The following is a 21,434-nucleotide window of genomic DNA, read 5'->3' on the forward strand; positions in this document are numbered from 1 at the left end:
ACATTTTTTTCCTAATAAAAAGGATTTATTGTGACATATTCTTTGTTACATAAAATCTGCTACAGCAAATAATATTCCCCTTACAAACACAAATAAAGTTAGATGAGGAAAAACGTGTCAGCCATTTAAATGATGTGCAAAACGTCCCACAAACTAAATACAAAGAATATAGAGCCCATACTGGCATATGTGACAAACTACAGAGAGAACCAAATCTAACTTGGTTATTCAGGAGTGAAGAGGCCCGGAGGGAGAAAGTGCCATTGTTTACATCACATATGACAAACATCATTACACGCAGGTTCTTAATGACACTAAAAAGAGTTGTGGATTTCACACAAAAATAGTTTGTGGCAGGATTGACACACAGGCAGTTTGGATTGAAACATGCTCAAGATCAAGGTGTTGATTAGCAGACATTTTCCTTATGTAACTATCATGGACACACAACAATATTCCGCGTAACCCTTTGTGCCAAACACACACACATAAAAGTAAAGCAATTATTAAAATGGGAAAAGTTTTTTTCCCCCACTGTTGTGAGAGGCATTGCTGTGCAATAAGTTCTGAAACGTGTCAATATAAGTCTTCAGGGAAATTATCTTATTGAAATGGATCTTAAATATGAATCATTGCTTTGAGCAACTAAGAGCAGAAGAAACATAAGGTTGAAAATGAAATAAGATTAGAATAAAATTGACATGAACATACCAATTACCTTTCCAGGGCATTGAGCACCAGATCATAAAACTTTTTTTTTATTGGCGAACTAAGGTGAGGAAGATGCTGACAGTTATTTAAATTCTTCCAACAAAGTGTGAATAAAATAAAATAACATTTCTCCACACCTGACTGTTTGACCTGGAGGAAAAATTGCCTTGCAAGACAAAGCCAAACCTCTCAAAGGACTTCCAAGGCTTAATAGACACGTTACTGCATGAAAGTTAAACGGATAGACATTGGTATGAAACACTTTGCATAGCTACAATGTTGACTTGAGTCACTCTGGTGGGAGGTGTGTGCACTGCAGAGGCAAAAATTTCAAAATTACAAATCAGCAACAGTGATGAGATATAATTAATGATAATAATTTGTCATGTAATTATGAGAAGAATAATAGTTCGACATAAACAGCCGCTTATGGAAACAATTGTGAGTTGCTGCCCCCAAACTGTGGTCAAAACTGTATTCATGTTTTTCACAGACATGAACCATCTTAGACAATTTGCAAAAAAGAAAACTGTGTACAACTTGACGAACAAAGATGCAAATACTACGCATGATTAGCAGAATCAGAAGAATGAGAATGTTTGATTTGCTGTTGCATTTGTGGTTAATTAAAATTTGCTGTTATGTGGTGATGATGCAGGAAAATGCCACACCAATAAAAATACATTCTGCTCTAAAATAAAACAAATAATACCATATAATAATGATAGGAACAGCTTGGGGGTACTGTACCTTGACACTGTTGCACAAACATAACAAATACATAACAAAAAACAGGGTCGGATACAACATACAAAAAGCAATCAAAGCAAGTATGGCAGTGACATTATATGCTCAAGCAAAATTAGCATTCAAACCCAAAGCAAAAAGAACAAAATGTTCATTCTTCAACATTCAGAAAAATTCAAAATTATAGCATTTGGAATTTTTCTGCATGTGTGGAAAATCACAAGCCCCTTCTGTCATTAAATACATCCGGTCTGAGGTACAGTTCCAGGACATGTCCAATAAATGGATATGGTTGTAACAATGCTACAAATGATGCACTATAATAACATCAATGGCAAGACTTAGCTTCATATTAATACTTCAATGCCCATTTATTTGCTTTAACAAGGACCAGTGCAAAAAAAAAAAAAAAAAACATAATAAAAACAATAATGTCACAAACGGCGTCTTGCCTCGTCAAAAATGATTTTGCCATCCTGTAATTTCCCAAAAAACGTAAGTGAACTGCATTCAAAAATACACATTTATATGCCCAAAGAAGACAATGTTGGAAGTGTTGAATGGTTAATGATAATAAATAAACAGCAACCCAATCACACTGAGGCATGTACCTTGAGCTCACATCACCTCACATATGGCCGTTTTTTTTTGGGTGATAAACTTGATTCCAACGTCCAATATGATTAACCTACAATACACATTATATGTGGAATGATCTTGTCAAATGTGCTTGTGTATAATGATCAAAGCTACAACAAACGGCAAAATGCATGGGTAGCTCTTGACTGCTTGGATTGTTTGGGAAAAAAAAAAGTGCTACCTTGAGCCGTTCACGCAGTCAGTCCCAGTTATGTTATTAGTTCAATTCCATCTTATTTAAGAAAAACATTTCCATTGCAGTTGACAGCCTCATCGTGTCTCAGCGGTCATTAAAATGATGTCCCGTGAAACTGCTGTGGTGTCAACTTAATATAACACCCACAAGAAGCCTGTTGCTGATTTCGATTTCAGTCGTGCAGTATTCAAGGAATGATTGGAAGCTCCTGACTGGTCATTTGACAGTCAATTGAAATTTTGTCAGCATTGTCACATAGAGTTGAGTTACGATGAGATTTTCTAGCGAGTTTACTCCGCTCTGCACCTGCGCTAAAATCATTGATTATGTGAGTATACACTACTCACAAAACTAGGGATAGTTGGCTCTTTGAGAGAACTTTCAGGATTACCTTCAATTTATCAACCATTACAGGTGACCGTGAAACTTTTAAATGTCCAACTGGTGTTAGAGCCATAAATTGACCAAAATACATTTTGGCATCATGAGCCCAAGACTTTACCCAACAACTGACCTATGGTACCGTTATTGGAAATTTTCATGGATCAAATACCCGTCAATCGGTTCCTTGTTGGAGAGCAGCAAAAAGTACTGAAATATTGAACAGTTGAAAAATTATGTTCATCTGTAAAGGTTAGAGTGTGATTCAGGTTGACCCCAAAATTATACCCAAAAGCCATAACCTTTTGTGAGTAGCGTATACATACAGGTCTCTCTTGCTCCCTCTCGCTCACTCTCTCTCTCGCTCTCTCTTTTTTTCGGTAGAGATAAAGGCACAGAAGATAAGGGAAGCACATTGTTTTTTTTTTTGTTTGTTTGTTTGTTTTTTTAGCATGAACATTCCAAGTGTACGGAAAGTTGAAACTTGTAACTTTCCTCTTGAGTTGTTTGACAGTCAGCAACAACATATTATTGACGCCAAAAGAAGTTATCGGAAACAACATGAACCTACAGAGTGAGCACTCCTTAATTCATATTGCAAAAATGGCTATATTCATCAAAATACCGTGTTTAGACTAATGGGACAGCACAAAATATCCATCCATCCATCCATTGTCTATACCGCTTGTCCCCACGGGGGTCGCGGGCGTGCTGGAGCCTATTCCAGCAGTCATTGGGCAGTAGGCGGGGGACACCCTGAACTGGTTACCAGCCGATTGCAGGGACGAACAACCATCCGCACTCGCACTCACACCTAGGGGCAATTTGGGGTGCTCAATTGCAAGCATGTTTTTGTGAGGATTTTTTTTTTTTGTTGACTGCTGTCAGTATGAGGGTCTGCCTTCACTTATTGCCTGCTCACTGAGACAGTAAAAGATTTCACCTCACCATTTAAAAATACAATTTTCTAGGGCCCGTTCCCCAGCTGACAATGCCCAAGAATCCTATATGTGTGTACTTCTGGCCAATGTTTATGTCAAAAATTCAATATACATTTATATAATTAATTTAGCGAATGATAAAAAATATCTGTCTCGCCGATAACTTAGCTGCGTATGAAGATCAATGATGGATTGCCTTATCAGCTTTCGGTGTCAACTCAGCTCACTAGCAAATAACACATTTTCAAATTAAACCAATAAGAAAGACATTTCCCATAAGATTTCTACACAAGCCAACAAGACGGTGAATAACAGAAAATACGTGCAATATCAGATGCTACCATGTATCATCAACAGTGACACTTAGGAATAATTCTGAAATTCATGTTATTTGCAAAAATAAAAATCCTAACTGAAAATGAAATTTCAAGAAAAACAAGGGGACTAAAGCTGAGAGGTGGGTCACAAGGGTGTGCCTGCATAATGTACCTGTGTGCGGGCTTGTGTTCTGAACAGCACATAAGATCATGGCATAAAGGACCTCGAATCAGCCGTGTGTAACAAAAGAACAGAGCATTTGTTTTGGACACAATTCCACCTTAACCTCCCAGGAGAGTGCAAATATCCCCAAACACGTGAGCCCCGACGGGACTCTCATCCACTGACTAGAATTCAGCAAACTCTTTTGCACATTTTTCTGTTTGTGACACACGAATGTCTTCCTCTTCATAGTCGTCAAAGTTGCTTGTGTCTCCTGGTCCTCTGCATTTGGGTAAGAAGGGCGCTTCAACCTAAGAGAGAAGTTTACGTTGACTAAAAATGCATAGATACTAATTTCATGAAACAAATGAGGGAGATAATTAAACTTCTTACCTTTCTCTCATAAATGGCAATCCAGTCTGTTGCGGAGAACCACTTGTGATTTTTGATGTCATTAACGCCATTTTTAAGATTTCCAAATCGCTTTGTCAAGTCCACCTGAAGCAAATTTCTCAGCAGATCCTTCAGGTCGGAGCTGAAGTGTGAGGGGAATCGTACCTACAGGAGTGAACACAGTGAGCACCTCTGAATGTCAAACACAGATGTTTTTTTTTTTTTTTTTTTACAATAGTCAAGTTGATGTGATATTCAATTCTTGCACCTTGCCAGAAACAATCTTCTCATAGATCTGAATGGGCTGATCAGCAAAAAATGGAGGGTAACCCGCAGCCATCTCATAGATAAGGACTCCGAGTGCCCACCAGTCCACAGCTTTGTTGTAGCCCTGGAGGAGGAAGAAAATAATCACTCATAGAACGATCGTATTCGTATTTCACTCAAATTTCATAGTTTGGCTGCAGTTGCGGGACCATGGTCTTGCAATTTATACTCAGGTGCAACTTAAAAATAGAACCTATTAGTTGTTGATTAAGTATCGGACCTCTTTTATTCTTGTTGGATCCTGTTTAATTTTGAAAATGTGAAGAAACTTAAAGCCTCTCAACATCACAAATTGCTTGTTTTTTTGACAAACAAAAGTTTTCTAAACAGTTTACCTTGCTGAGGATGATCTCTGGAGCCAAGTACTCTGGCGTTCCACACAATGTCCAGGTTCTGCCTTTTACTCTTTTGGCAAAGCCAAAGTCTGTGACCTTAAGGCGGAACAACAGAAACGCAATGGAGTCCACAGCAAGCGTGCATGATGCTCTTGAATAACAATATTCATATTCCCAGAAATGGCTTACCTGAATGTATCCATGTTGATCAATGAGCAGGTTTTCGGGCTTCAGGTCTCTGTAGATGAGGTCTAAGGAGTGGAGGTACTCAAAGGTGAGCACTATCTGAGCTGCATAAAATCGTGCATGGTGTTCACTGAAAGAAGGAATGACAGATAGTTGGGTGAGTTTATCCTGAATAATGCATTCAACCCAACTCTTCATTTACTTTACTCTCAAAATTCCGCACCTGAACCTTCCGATGCGTCTGAGGTGTGAAAACATCTCTCCGCCCGGCACGTATTCCATTACCATGTAGAGGTTTGAGTTGTCCTGTTGACCAAAGAGAGAAAAGTTGGTGCCAAAAGGTTTTATTTAACAGTCTTATAGCATCAACAATGTCACAGACAAGCAGGCTATATAAACACTTGCACCCACCTTGAAAGCGTACTCCAATCTGACGAGGAATGGGAAGGAGACGGCCTGCAGTATTCTCTTTTCATTCAGTGTGTGTTCTATCTGTTTCAATTTCACCACCTGCCACACCAAGAGGCAACGTCACACATTGCTTTTTCTGGCACACACGTGTTGCACTTGCATCGCTTCTCAAACTACCATCCACAGTTGCTTTTCGAGTTCATATAGCTCATTAGTATTTTATTTCGGTTGTCTATCAGCTGTGTTACGTTTTACCAATAAAATAAATTATTGCTGTACTCAAAATGTTTACAGTGTCCCTCAAACATTAAGGCAAATTTATTGAAATTCAACCAAATATTTTCGGAGCATGATCCAAAAATCAAACAGAAGCAATGAACATCATGAAAGCAAAAGTTGATTTCCATTGCTACAATTCTCTTTGGCTGTGCATCACTCCACAAATTGATCATGAAATGATAAAATATCAAACAAAACTAGTCATTGGGATGATTATCACATCTTTGTAAGCATTGCCTTTTATGGGAAATTATAATAAAAGCATCAAGATCCTGTCAAAGTTGTTTTTAGGAATCAATTCACCTACTTTTTGTTTGTCCAAGACCTTCATGGCGTAGAACTGGTTTGTTCCTTTATGCTTTACCAGCAATACTCGGCCAAATGAGCCAGTTCCCAAAGTCTTGAACCTATCGAAGTCGTCCAGGCACGTTGTGCTCTGAAGAAACGGGTGAGATGAAATGCTCACATTCGAGGACAGTGTGAGTCACGTATAAACTGATCGGTACATACATTTTTACACCCTAGTCAAATGATCCAATCTGCTTGCATTCATTTATGGTGATATTTGCACATCAGGAAGTAGATATGTACTATCTCTCAAGCTAGCTAAGACTGATGATGCAAGAGAAATGTTAATCTGATAAAGTTATATCTTACCTGTGGCGGACACTCCCATTTTCTTAAAAAATCTTCTTTGGCTTTAGCTAAGAACTCTTTCACTACAAAAAGACAGCACAAAAACAAAATGTTGACATTAAACACCTCCACACGATGCTAGTTTAAAAAAAAAAAAAAAAAATCAAACAACATTTAGGGTAAAGTACATTTTAAGGTCAGGCACGTTTCAGGTACTGAGGAGGAATGACTACGCGACAAAACAAGAAAAGAAAACCCTGAGCAAAACCACACAGCAGCTCAACAGGAAATTTAAGTGATGCAAATAGCTTTAGTAGGCTTGAAAAGATTGGCCAAATTTAAAGTGAAGCTGTTCTGCATCTCTTTGGGAAAGAGTCGAGTGTTAATAATAACGGGGCAGGCTGGGAAAGAGAGACAAAATGCAGAGCGCAGGCATTTGAAAGTACATTATGAAAGGTCAGATCAGACATGAGAAATCCAGAGTCACAGAGTCACTCAAGCGCTGCCAATCAAGAGTGTAACACACTACATTTGATCTACAAGGTTCAAGTGAACAAACCAGGAATCCCACTCTGTGACTGAGGATATCTCAGAGGAAAAATGGGCATACCAAAAGTCTCTATAAGATCGCCAAAGGTGTTTTCAGGAACATTGAGCCACATGGATGGAAATGATGAGGAAGAAAAAGAGAAGGAGAAACATTCATAAAGTGTCTGAAACAGCAGCATTTGTGATTCAAGTGGATTCCATGTAACACAAAACGGAATGACATACAGTATATGAGAGAAGATACTAAACACAGTACATTTCCTACTTGACAAGACCGGAAAAGACTATTTCCCGCCCCCCAAGGTCACTAGGAACAACTATTATAAAATATCATCCAGAGTATTTTATATAATGTGGGAACAATTACTGCTTCATTGTTTCCACATTACAACAGTTGAATATTTCGGCCAAGAGGGTGTTTAATATTTAGGTTGAATTAGGTCGGGCTCTTATCAGATTACACTGGAAAAAAAAACATTAGGTGAAACAGCGGACACAAAAAAACCCCAACCATATTTATAATACAGTTAGTTATGAAGACAAACGAGATACCATGATCTGGAACAAAAATGTTTATATACCACTCTAATGCATTTTCCACAAAAAAAAAAAAACACTTTGCAACATTGCCTACCCAAAAATGTAAAACAATTGAAAAAATTATCAAAACAAAATCTAAAAACAGCTGTGAATCGAACCACTCCTAAATTAAATTTCCTCCTCACACAAGCAAGAAAGTTTAGAAAAAACGGATCCAGCTCGCATCTTGAAATGCTGCAAAGGATTTCTCTGACAAGTGAGCTGCAGAGCACTTACTGAACTTATCCCACATGACGGTGAATTCAGAGACGTGCTGCATCTCACAATCTTGTCCTCTCTGTTCTTGGTTACTTTTACGACATCTGTGAAAAAAGCGGCTGGCGAACGAATGATCCTTTCCCTGTGCCATTTAGATTTTTTTTTCTATGCGTAATAAAAGAGACTCACAGGCGAAATACACACTTTCCAGACAGCGGACTAAACGAGAAATAGCAACTTCCGGTATTAAGTGAAGTACTCTGCAACATTTGGCTAACCACATAAAGTTAAGCTTCCTGTTCAAGCACTGCACTTTAGTTTCAGTGATCATCCCCATGCATGTTTTTTATGCTACACGGAGTCCTACGTACTGAATTTGCAAAGTACATTTTGATATCATTTGCTCCAAGTCAGACTTAAGTGAATGACCAATTATCGTCCAGGTTGACTATTGGGGCCAGTATTTGGCATGTTCCTGATTATCAGCATCAGCATTTTTTTTATGAATCCAACGGCTAAGTGATCAATTTAACACAGATTCAGGGATTAATAATTTCTCCTGCGGCTATTGTAATTTCTTTTTCAGATGTAGTTTCATCAAGCATATAATAATTTAAAAAATAAAATAAACACAATAACAACAATAATAATAATAAAATATTATTATTGCTTTCATTGTTTTTCCTCATTGATTGGCTCTGAGGGATCACATGGATCCACTGCATCACTGCGAGGCCTAGAATCCCATTTTTTAAGACCCACTCAAGTTACCAAATATGGTCACTTGTCTGATAGAGGAATACAAGTATGTGAAAATCTTTCCAGTTTTCCAACACCCATCGGCAAACACAGACAAATTATCATATGGCAGTACAAATGCAAGGTAGTTTCATTCAATGCTGAATTGCTGACTTGAATACAACTTCATTAGAAAAATACATCTTGAGTAGTTCACCTGAGAAAAAAAAAATCGATCTACTTAACTTAAACTTAGCTAAAAAGTCAATTTTTATTTACGTGATCCTTTATCACCAAGAAACACTTGCGTTTAGAGAGCCTGTCCTTGAGCCAAGTCCTTCCAGACAACTCCCGCACTGTTGGCCTCATTCTTAATGTAAACATACTTTGATGGTGTGTGTTGTTTACATAACAGTATCAGTATATCATTTATACACAACAGTCAGAGCTGCCAAACAGGACCGACTGGTGTTTTCAAGAAGAAGCCTGTGAAACTGCATGGATTACTGCCAGTCAGAAAGCAGGTCAAGATCACTGCTTTCTTTGTAGACCAGAAGCGTGGTCCAATCGAGTGGATTAGTTTGGAAAACATACATATATGAAAACCGACAGCCCTTTGCCACATTTAGTGGAAGGCACTTACGATTGGCTTAAACAGATCTATTACAATGATGTTTTATTACATACTAATTTGAACCACTTAAGTGAGTGATGGCCCTGCAGGAAAAAACAACAACCTTGAAATACATTTATCTTCATTTGTTTCAGTGCTGGTTCAGCCTTAGCAGAAATTCTTGAACTTTAAATTTACTTTGGTTATTATGTTATCTGTAATAAGACCTTGCAGTGTGGCTTCCATAGATGGCAAATGAAAGATAAGATTACCAGGCATCAAAAGACGTGTCTTAATTTTTTGCTAACCATGTAGTTGTCATTTAAAAACGATACTGTAATTCAGCGATTTCCACCTTAGTGTTTTGGATTTTATCAAATAAATTTCTAAATTTATAGTATATGTCCTTTCCTTCTTATGAATTTGGTGCTGGTGCGACTTGTACTCCGGAGCGATTTATAACCCAGAGAATATGGTAATTTCAATTCAATATTTAGGTACAGCTGTGAGTTTTATGAAATCACAATAAACAAATAAAACGTAGTTGAGTAAAAATAGTACACCAATGTTTGGACATTGTCATTTCATAGTAAGGTTGCAGAAGTCATCATTTGAAACACTTGCAGAGATTTACAGAAATACAGTGCTGCACATTAATACTCATATTTAGCATGTTGTAAAATAGTAATATGTAGTGTGTAACAAACTTATTTCCTTAGCATGAAACAGTACCTACCCAAGAAGAACGTACTAGCTCTGTTAGAAAAAGCTTGGTGACCTCTGGTATACTGTTTGTGACATTGCAAATTGCAAAGATCCAAATTATGACTCAATAAAGGTTGGGAAAAACATGCAAATTCACCCATTGATGAATTTTGTAGAGGGAACCACACAAGATGATTCCTGTGGCTGCACAGTACTAATTGAATGCACTGGTGCACAATTAAAACAATTAGAATAAGTAGAATGATTACCCACAATTTTCCTATTAGTATAGCATAAATAAACGACTAGAGACTATCTACCACGTAAACATGCCAATGCCCTGCCTAAACCGGTATACAGTACCCGTCTGGACTGCAATGATAAGAGCAGTGCATCATCAGCTAACACTGGACAACAAACTGCAGAAGGCTGCACATTGCACGAATAATATTCCAGTACAGCAGGCGCAGTAACGTTGAAAAACACCAAAACGTCAGCAACCATTACAGGCAGCGCTGAGTGGACGATGCTTACCGCTTTCTTGCTCATTGCCTTTCTTGGCAGTTGCTGAGTTCCCCATCGCGGTAAGACGGGGCGCGATGCACAGCTGGCTACGAGCGACGATGGTGGTTGATGGTGTGGCTAGCTCGCCAGCTAGCAGCTCCTCCTCCTCCGTTAGCTAGCTAACAGATTTCAACCAGCTCTCTGAGCCACAACATCAATTTCCTCTTGTTGTCAACAGAAGACCGATTGATGTGCTCTGCAAACAGCTGTCGTCTTATTAGACAAAATGTCTGTTTGCATTCAAGTAGGCCTTCGCTGGAATGAAAACATGATCCAGACTTTTTACCCCTGCCTGCTGTCGTTATATGCTGCGTTCAGGTCGTGTAGGAATAGGAATAGCCGCGTGAACCAACTTGACGGGTGAAATGCTGCCTTCGTGTTTGGTAGAAAAGCGTGTATACTTTTAAAATAATTTTATATCCAGCCGTTAGGTTAATATGTGGCAGCTTTATTTAAAGTACACTCACCAAATTAGGACAATTTCCTTGTAAGATCTGCCACTTTGCATCATTTCCACAATTCTGTTGTTGTATTGTGTGAAGGCGATGGCCTTCACACATATGTTATTCTACACCATTCTCTATTATTATTATTATTATTATATTTTATTCTCCACACTTTTTTGTCCCGCTTCTTCTTCCACATAATTCATCCGATTCACTCCGTTCCACTTTTGACGTATTCCAAATATTCACGAGATGAGCGCTTCCATTTTTCTCGTTCCGAAAATTTTCCGATTTCGCAAAATTCGCGAATTTACGACAAATTTTTCCCCATTCATTCTCAATGGCAGATTCGACATTTCACATTTACGTCATTCCCCTTTTAAATTCACCTCATTCAGCACATTCAAACCACATTCGGAATGATTCTCGACATTCCCAAAATTCCCAAATTCAAAAATTTCACGTTTTCACGTTAAAAATTTCGACAAAATTTCACAAAATTCCGTTTTTCACCTCTAATTTCTACAATTTTTGACCGATTCAACCCATTCCAACTTTCAACTGTTCATCTTTTTCCTACCTATTCCACACCTTCCCACTTACCAAAATTTCCAAATTTTCAATTTTGAAATTCACACCAAATTCTACAAAATTTCGTTTTTCCACTCTAATTTCTACATTTTTCAACCGATTCAACCCATTCCAACTTTATTCACTTTGGTCACCTCATCCTTACCATATTCACCCCTTCACCCCCACTTCCACTATGCTTACACAATTCAACCCTTGACCCCCACTTCCAGTATGGCGGCCATCTTGGATTGACCCTGAAGTGCTCCCAATGAACCTAGAATGAACCGGAAGTGCCCCAAATAAAACCGGAAGTGACCTTAGGTAAACAGGAAGTGACCTCAGGTAAACCGGAAGTGACCCCAAATCAAACCGGAAGTGACCTTTTTAAACCGGAAGTGACCTTTTTAAACCGGAAGTGACCCCAAATAAACCGGAAGTGACCTCAGCTAGACCGGAAGTGCCTCTAATCAGACCGGAAGTGACCCAAATAGACCGTAATGACCCAAATCAACCCGGAAGTGAACTTATTTCAACATTAACTGCCATAAATAGCTACATTAGGCGCTAACTTTTGCATTTTTTGTCCGATTGAACCCGTTTCAACATTTTAACCCCAAAAGCGAACCTCCTGAAGCTGTTTTTTTACGTTTTGTTCCAAATTTCAAAATATTTTGGCGCAATTGCTTTTTCTTTTAATTCCCATTCATTCTCTATGGGGATTCAACATTTGCTCTCACTTCTACATTTTTTAACCGATTCAACCCGTTCCAACATTCAACTGTTCATCCTTTGCCTGCCTATTCCACAACTTTCCACTTACCAAAAATTCTCTACAATTTCGTTTTTCTACTCTTTTTTCCACATTTTTCAACCGATTCAACCCATTCCAACTTTATTCACTTTGTTTACCTTATGCTTACCATATTCACCTCCTTCACCCACACTTCCAGTGTGGCAGCCATCTTGGATTGACCCGGAAGTGCCCCCAATGAACCCAGAATGTACCGGAAGTGCCCCATATCAAACCGCAAGTGACCTTAGGTAAACAGGAAGTGACCTTAGGTAAACCGGAAGTGACCCCAAATCAAACCGGAAGTGACCTTTTTAAACCGGAAGTGACTTTTTTAAACCGGAAGTGACCCCAAATAAACCGGAAGTGACCTCGGCTAGACCGGAAGTGCCTCTACTCAAACCGGAAGTGACCCAAATAGACCGGAAGTGACCCAAATCACCCCGGAAGTGACCTTATTTCAACATTAACTGCCCTAAATAGCTACATTAGTCGCTAACTTTTGCATTTTTTGTCCGATTGAACCCATTTCAACATTTTAACTCCAAAAGTGAACCTCCTGAAGCTATTTATTTTCGTTTTGTTCCAAATTTCAAAATATTTTGGCGCAATTGCTTTTTCTTTTGATTCCCATTCATTCTCTATGGAGATTCAACATTTGCTCTCACGTCTACATTTTTTAACCGATTCAACCCGTTCCAACATTCAACTGTTCATCTTTTGCCTACCTATTCCACAACCTCCCACTTACCACAAATTCCAAACTTCAAATTTGAAATTCAACCAAATTCTCCAAAATTTAGTATTACACTTCTATTTTCCACATTTCTCAAGAAATTCAACTCATTTCAACATCATTCGCCATCATTCCCCAAGAAGTGATTCAAAGTCTTCGCCTTCACACGCAATTTCTCCAGAAATTGCATTTTTTACACATTAATATGCACACGTTATAGACTTTTGTTGAAGGACTCTCTTTACTTTAGACACCTGTGCATGTCCTAAAGAGAAATCAAATTCCTTATGATTTCAGCATATTTGGTTTGACCAATAAAGATGATCTATATTATTGTGCAAATCAACCCATCCATCCATTCATCTACCCACCCATCCATCCATACAAAGACTGGTTGACGGTCAGTAGTAGGGCACAATAGACAAACACACAGTCACACTTGAACGCCATTCACACTAATAGACATCTTCTTCTTTGCTTAACTGTTCTTTGAATGTATGTAATTACATACATTTAAATAAAAATACATATGCCTGGCACAAAGTGAAATTAGTTACACAATATCAATGTAAGTTGAACTAACGATGGCTGCAGAGAGACAATAGTGTTAAGATGCGAATGACACGTTAATGACCTCTGAGTAGGACGCGCCCATGACAGCAGGTTTGATTTCTAGTACCACGGTCAGCGACACTGTTGCTAGGTAGCTTCCAGTGTTTGCATTTAGCTGTCGAAGCGATGACACTCCCCGTAATAAAATAGTCACCGCTAGTAAATTGCAACAAACATGCTTGACAAGATTTTTCAATTATTTTTAAACTAAAAGACGCGTTTTTTTCTAACCGGGGAAAGCAAAATTGCGTTTGTCAAACTTCAGCAGTTCAGGTATCTTCACCCCCATTCTCACCGTGAATGGTTTTGCCCATGGATTCGCTCCAGCGCTCAGTGCACACAACCGCAGACTTCCAAGACACAGATTTGTTTTTTATCTTATCGCGTGTATGTCAACTAATATTTTGTGTTTTTCTGCACAACACAAACACTGATGCGCACGTGCAAATGCTCTCGGTACCGGTCGATTTGTCTGCACATTCGTTGGGACGCAACCAAGCTAAGGAGCTGCGCTACCAGTGAGTGGAATTAATAAGGTAACGAGCTTCTTCGCACCTCAATTCTTCCTTAAGAAAATATTAAGACCGAGCTAATTATTCATCCTGGTTATCTTTTCTGCAACATCAGATAGATGCACAGCATTTATTTGCGAGTTTTATCGTTGTGAGGTCGCTAAATGAAAACAGTGACGCTTCATTTTTGGCGTACCAGCTATGCTGTTTGATAGCAAGCACTGCCTAGTTGTGTCTTACAACGAGAACCCCCAACCGGACCCGCACCAGTCAAATAGTACTCTATTTCTCAGTGCACCTGCAAAGGTTGTGCGGCATTGCATTTGGAGAAACGCGGATTGCCCGTGCACAGAAAGATACAGTGAGGATTTTTATTTTGAAAGAGTATAAAAGGGCATGGCCCTCAGTAGTTGTTGTGACAGGCACAATCCTTAACGGTGTTCTCGTTAGCTTAGCTCGTAGCTTGCTTGGGAGGACCCTTAAAGTGAACTGCAAGATGAGCCCCCTTCTTTATTTATAGAATTTCTTTACAGGATAACGTGTGCATTGCAGACATGTCATGACGACATAAACAGTCTGTCGTAGGATATATTTGTAACCCCCCCACCCCCTAGATTATGTGTGCTTTATAATTGTATTCCCTCTTGCTCCCATGCAGTAGGATTTATTGACTCCTTTGCAGAAACTTCCAAGTGTCCAAAGGCATTTATTTGTGCTGATGAATTTTTAGGCAGACGAGCGTTTCCAACTGATTCAGTTGTGCATTCACTATTATGTAATTTCTTGCAGTATTGTGCTTGCAGCTTGTATTTTGATGGAATTTTAAATTATATCTGAATGTTGAAAACATTTAAAACGGGATTTGCCTATTCATGCATGTCATGGTCATTACATTTTTAGAATTATGTAATATGCTCTAAGGCTTCAGAATAGTTTTTTGTGGGGTTAATCTTAGTGGCAGGCTTTACTTTATTAATTATGCAGTTTGCATTTTAATTGTTTGGTTTATAGACTTTACTTAAAATTACAGTATAGAAAAAACAACAACTTGCGTCTTGTCCATATTTCTAGTTGATGGTATTGTATTCAGGTGTCTGGTGGAGTATTTCAGTGCCTTGTGGGCTGAGAGCTCCCACACTTGTTTTGGCTTGTATGTAGAAGGCACAAAGTGCAGTACAGTAGTTCTCTCTTCTTGCAAGATAACTAACAAACTCAGCATTTTATTTGAGATGGTTTGATTTGAGGTGATTAGACATTTATTGTAACCATCTTAAGACAGTTTCCCCTCTCCTGCATCTGTTTTTAGTATACTATGTGCAGTATTCATTGTGAAAGCAAAGAAAAGCTGGAAAAAAGAATTAAAAAAAAAATTCTGGTTGTTAACCTTTAACCGGATCAATGTATCCAGCCCATGTTGCTCTGCAAAGTGTCATGGGAATTGGTTAAGTAGTTTAAAGCTGTTAAATCCCGTTTATTAACATCCACAAAAAAAACCCGGCCATATTAACATCTGCAGAGGTAGTAAACAATTCATAATTATTTGATTTGAGCAAAAATATTTGGTTTGCATTCAGTCAAGCATGTGCAATAAAAATAAAGTTTTGATCAAACTGTTATATTTGTTCCATGTTGAAGTCTGAAGTGTTTGGATTTATAACAAAATTTAGGAAATCATGGAAATAAAACAAGTGTACATGTTAACTATTGTTCCATAAACATGTACTTTAATTGTGACAACACTTATGGTGATGCTGGACAAAAGTATTGGAACACTTTTAATACCTCTTGAGTTTAGCTTATCTTTTCGAAAAAGCCACAGAAAAATAATCAAAACATGTCCAGAGTTTGATAAGGTTTTCATTTCTTTAGGGTCATCTTTCCTATGAAATGTTAAGGCATATTCCAAATTGGATGGCCATTAGAGATTTTGGTCTATTCCTAGCACCTATTGAATAGCTTCTGAATACACACACACTGAGGTCTAGTGAACTGAAGAACATCGTTTGTACCATGACACAAAGCTAAGTGGTGTTTTCACCAAGCCTCATTTTTTGTCTCTCTTGTTGGAAGCTCACTGCTGAGATGTAATTTCTTGTGAGTTGAGGAAAACATTAAACAAACCCCTCAGGGCTGTCCCGCTCATCCTTGAAGAGACTGCACTACTGAAAGAGCTCGGTGGACTACTTCACTCCCGCTTTTTCTCTGTAACACTTTCTGTCCAGTGCTTCTTGAGGTGCCTTTTATGAAGCTGCTTTTGATAGTCACAAATGTTTGCCACTACCATATGATGTTTCGGATCTTAACACACTCCTTATATAAATTTAAATTTTAATGAAGCATCTATCCTGCAGACAATACAAATACTGTGGTGCAGCAGTACACAATGGGATTGAATTCCCATCTCGTGCAAAGCAAACAGCTCAGCGTCACAACACCCTGTAAAACAAACATTTATTTGTAATGGATATGTCATGGCCTGTGGAACACGGAGTGATGCTCATGGCAGCATGAGGTGACAGCCTTTAACAATAAAGCGTCTGTGTGGTCGCGGAGAGTGTGCATGAGCTCAGAATCCGGCTTCTTGTCACTGTACTCTATGTCTGTGGTCCTTTTGCTCCCTCTCTTGTTCAAATTTAGCTACTGCATCATTTTCTGTTCTACTACAGTAGTAGTGGCTCAATGTTGATATCCTCTGATATTATTACGCGGCTGTAGTCTGCAATGACACGTCAGAATATTAATCTTACAGCAATAATACCTGCTATATTTTCCCATTTTCTGGGATACCTCCCAATCTGAATAATTCATATTGAAATGATTCATATTGAAACTGCACATTGATCATATATATAACCCGACCCTGCCTATCCAAATAAATTGTACGAACTGCGCAAACTGGTGACAGATTTTCTCTCTCAGTTTTGCCAGTTGTAAACTTTATCTTATTTATATTGGTGTAGATTAATATGTTTTAATTGACAGTTTTCACTGTCTTTGTAACTAACTAACAAACTAACAAACAAACAAACAAACAAACAAACAAACAAACAAACAAACAAACAAACAAACAAACAAACAAACAAACAAACAAACAAACAAACTAACTAACTAACTAACTAACTAACTAACTAACTAACTAACTAACTAACTAACTAACTAACTAACCAACCAACCAACCAACCAACCAACCAACCAACCAACCAACCAACTAACTAACTAACCAACTAACCAACTAACCAACTAACCAACTAACTAACTAACTAACTATTATTACTACTACTCTGCTCTCCGAGTATGGCAATTTTGTCCTTTTCCTTTGACGGCGAAGAGAGGACTGTGTGTTCCAGTTGTCCGATTCTTTAGGTCCTTGTATTATGTGGCAGTCACATTAGGCCTGTTCCTGAGGGCATCTACATGACACCAAGGTCCGGTAGTTTTCTCGAGTCAATGTTCCTTCCCTGCTGACTGTCCAGGACAGTGGTGGGAGGTGGGCGGGTATTCTTGTCAACAGCACAGCTTGCATCACTTCATCACTCAGACTGTTGTTGTTTCACTCTCTGCTAAACTCATTCCAGTCTCTGCCTTCCCTGGAATCGATGCTCCACTCGGTCAAAAAGACAACCAGAAAAACATAAACCTCTACTGAGTGATGGAATAATGTACTTTGATCGTTTCCCTATTTTAATTTGTTCAGTGAATACTCATTGATTCAATAGGAGGTGGTGTGTGTGTGTGTGTGTGTATGTATATATAAGAGAATATATATATATATATATATATATATATATTCTCTTATATGTGTAAATAGATAAGAATGTGTGCTCAGTAAATTGCAAGAGGGGCATTCTGACCGCTAGAGGGCACTGTTGGTCTCTGTATGGAAGTCAGAACGAGGACAATAATCTTTTGTAAGTGGAGCTTCTGTGGCATTTAAAACGTGTGAGCTCTGTATTTCTCATTTTTTTATGATTTATATATTAAATTCGGTTTAAAAAAACTGATATAGCTTGCGTATAATTCATCCAACGTACAACAAAATGAGAGATCCGTATTATCATCTTCTTCCAAGACATAATTTAGTTGTTTTTTTTTTTTTGTGTACATATCTAAAGATAAAGATTATAAGAAATTAGTTATGGTGCAAGGCCTACATTACGCTATTACTTTAACATTGTGAAAGTTCATTGTAGTTTGCACCTGTGGACAGTTTGGGATGCCCTTTGTGCTTGTCTCTGCAAATGGAATAATTTGGACCAACAGGATGAGCACAAGTCACAATGCTCTCTGAGCCAACAGAATAATTAAGTGATAGAACATCTCAACAATGGTTGATAACTGAGAAAAGAAAAAAAGAATGGCATGTCAGCCCACTCACAGGCCTTAGCCAAAGAATAACAGAATTTGGCATGCTGACTGGTGTTAATTCCTCACATTGTTCATTGCCTGAAGCGTCCATTTTACAAACTACTGTGAAAGTGCCATCTGCTTGAATGAGATGACCTCTCAGCTATACAATGAAATCCAACTGGCACAAGCATGAGATACAAATTTGTATTAGGGTTCCACCAAATACTATTTAGTCGAGTAGTCGTCACACAGCTTTAGACGGTTTTATTTCTGCAGTAACAGAGCTAAAGTAACACAATTTTACGAATGATCACATTTGTGAAGTTTTCATGAGAAAACAAATTATATATATTGGACATAAAGGAACTATATTGTTGCAAATTGCAAATGAATTGGAAATCCATTATGTCAATAAAAGGGAATATATGAGAGTTTATGGAAATTAAATACAACTACGTACACTACAGTCATAGACAGTCTCCACTATACTATATTTCACAGTTGGGTTTTGATGGTGGCTTGCTGTGTCTTTTTCTCAATGCACATTGTGTGTTCCTTCCAGACAACTTGGGTTTTATTTGTACACACAATTGTTTGACTCATGCGGTTATTGCAATCTTCAAACCTGTCGCAATATTTTGGGAGAAACAGCAGTGGCTTTCTCAGTGGTGTTCTATGACATCCATTCTTGTTTCATGTTTTAGTGGTTGTCATATATAGTGTGTTAGTATGTAACAGAGATTACTGGAAGTGTTTGACTGACACCATGATTTTCTTTTCTCTTTTGCATGTCTTCCTATCCATCCTTATATACACCACCATTTTTCCACACGGGGCTGTAAATAAGATGGCCCTGTGTAGATTTTAAAGAGCACCCCCTATCCTTTCCCCATCCCAACAATCATTAGTCTCCCCCACACTCCGGCTGGAAGGCACCTGGAAGATACTCAGATAATCTGCACACTGGTTCTGAACCATACTGTCTACGCAGCCCAATACCGTGACAACTATTTGGTGTGAGAGTGTCCTCGGAGGGTACCGTGAGTACCCTGCGGGGCCCGCCTGCCTCGTCTTGCAGAAAGCTTAGCATCTCTCATCACACCTCCAGCATCGGAGATGCCCTCGCCTCCCAATGACGGAGGTGAGTTGAAAAGATTTTTGTACAAAAAACGTACACACATACAACTGCTGTTCTCTCATGCATAGAAACAAAGCTACATAGAGAAGATATGCATTTTGATTCATAAGATTTCATACTTATCGAACCATTCCCAGCACTTCAGAATTCCCCAGTTTGACTTATTTATTTCATTCCTTCTCCCTATTGTGCAGCACATATGCGAGATGTTGGACCACACCAGCCAGTACAATTCCCTGCAGAAATGAGGCGCCCTGCCCACTTTTTCTATGCACGCTGACAACATCATGGAGGCTTGTTTTGATGTGTTCTGTCTCTACCTCTAGAGGATCGAGGCGCATCCCCCGTGAACTTGCCATCTGTGGGCTCCTACCATGGCCATGGCAAAAGGAAGGTGCACACCAAAAAGAAGAAGGGTATCATCAGTGCCAATGTTGCTGGCACCAAATACGAGATTGGTACGAAGTTAGACTGACGCCTTGTATGAGCTTTGAAGTCTTTTTAGGCACAGTTGAAGAAAATTTTCTGACAGATTATAAAAAAAAGACCCAAGTTGAGTATGTTCAAGCTGTGTTACAATGTCTTAAGCTTCTTTTTCCCAATCAATTATTGGATCTTTGTTAAATGGGGAAGTTGCAATTTTAACACCAATACTAAGGTTTTGCACAAGCCAAAAAGGCTGTCCTGAGTCATTTGGAAAACCTAGCTCAAAATCGATGGAATTTATTTTGATATTGTATATGATGGTCCTAGAGAGGGAAGATAATAATAATAATAATAATAATAATAATAATAATAATAATAATAATAATAATAATAACATACAACTATGTATGTGTATAATTTTCATAACTTTTAAGGCATAAACCTTTAATTTTTTAAAATTGACTTATTACTACTGTATTTTATGTTATGATGAAGATGACACACGGAGATCACAGTTTATTTTTAGGGTTACTTGGCATAAAGTTTCAAAACTGGAGTGACATATAACATCTTAAAGGAAAGCGATACGAGTTTCAGCCTGGTGAAACTGCTTGTGTGGAGGAAATCCTTGCAAAAAAGAAAAAATATTTATTGAGGTAATCTAACGTGGCAGTCAGTGTTTTTTGAGACAAGCTAAAAGAGCGCAGTAAGCACTCCTAACATGCTGGCTATATTGCGTGGCGTCAAAGCTCTCAGGGGTGAACTACAACCTTTGAAACTAAGGCGTCAGCAGCAGTGTAGGAGAAATCAGGGGCAGTCGGAATCCAGCATGTAGATGGGACTCAAGCTGTGAATCATTTTTCTCGCTGTGAAGAGATCCTCACACTGGCCCTTTTGAGAGAAGAGCTATGCAATATGTTCAGGATAGAGTAACAAAAGCAACATTTTAGGGAATAGAATAGATCAGAGATAGTGTTGTTGTTTTCTTTATAGCCACATAGAAGTGTTTATGTATACTCCGGGCCTCAGGACATGTTTAGCGAGACGGCATAGACCAAATTAATTATAACCTGGGTCTTCTGGAATTTAATGGTAACTGTCAGCACAGCCCCGCTGCGATGTAAATGCTCTCGGTTAAAGTTATCAAAACACAGTTAACATCCACCAGCGTGAACAGATTGATGAAGTCACATTGGAAACGCAGTTTTCCCATTCAAGCGCTATC

The 21,434-nt window shown here is 38.5% G+C and overlaps 2 protein-coding genes across 6 annotated transcripts in view; one reads left to right on the top strand and one right to left on the bottom strand.

Moving 5' to 3' along the window:
* Positions 1–3: 3 nt before the first annotated feature.
* prkacba (protein kinase, cAMP-dependent, catalytic, beta a) lies at positions 4–10,946 on the bottom strand. Of its 2 annotated transcripts, none has more exons than XM_049721916.2 (10): positions 10,600–10,946; positions 6,684–6,745; positions 6,334–6,462; positions 5,748–5,846; positions 5,560–5,642; positions 5,340–5,466; positions 5,151–5,246; positions 4,757–4,879; positions 4,489–4,653; positions 4–4,406 (listed from the first exon to the last, which is right to left on the bottom strand). In XM_049721916.2, exons 1-10 carry the CDS (start codon positions 10,643–10,645, stop codon positions 4,281–4,283), a joined length of 1,056 nt encoding a protein of 351 aa, XP_049577873.1. In that variant the 5' UTR covers positions 10,646–10,946; the 3' UTR covers positions 4–4,280. The 2 variants fall into 2 exon arrangements, with proteins under 2 accessions (XP_049577873.1, XP_049577862.1); XM_049721905.2 differs by lacking the exon at positions 10,600–10,946 and adding an exon at positions 8,028–9,417.
* A 3,126-nt stretch (positions 10,947–14,072) lies between these two features.
* Positions 14,073–21,434, top strand: part of ttll7 (tubulin tyrosine ligase-like family, member 7) — a 46,107-nt gene continuing 38,745 nt past the window's right edge. For 2 of the 4 annotated variants that reach the window (XM_049721466.1, XM_049721471.2), the window contains exons 1-3: positions 14,073–14,322; positions 19,493–19,786; positions 20,110–20,241. In XM_049721466.1, coding sequence (XP_049577423.1) covers positions 19,762–19,786; positions 20,110–20,241 — 157 coding nt within the window. In that variant the 5' untranslated portion in view covers positions 14,073–14,322; positions 19,493–19,761. The remainder of the gene's footprint in view (positions 14,323–19,492; positions 19,787–20,109; positions 20,242–21,434) is intronic. The other 2 variants (XM_049721470.1, XM_049721481.1) reach the window with 2 other exon arrangements.

Source organism: Syngnathus scovelli, chromosome 10 (assembly GCF_024217435.2).
Source record: "Syngnathus scovelli strain Florida chromosome 10, RoL_Ssco_1.2, whole genome shotgun sequence".
In the NCBI taxonomy this organism is placed as follows: domain Eukaryota; kingdom Metazoa; phylum Chordata; class Actinopteri; order Syngnathiformes; family Syngnathidae; genus Syngnathus; species Syngnathus scovelli.

Coding starts and splice junctions, on each gene's coding strand:
- prkacba (XM_049721905.2), bottom strand. CDS start 8,160: ATGGCACAGGGAAAGGATCATTCGTTCGCCAGCCGCTTTTTTCACAGA. Junction 5,247..5,339: donor ATCAACATGGATACATTCAG/GTAAGCCATTTC, acceptor TTCCGCCTTAAG/GTCACAGACTTTGGCTTTGC. Junction 4,880..5,150: donor CAGAGATCATCCTCAGCAAG/GTAAACTGTTTA, acceptor TTCCTCCTCCAG/GGCTACAACAAAGCTGTGGA.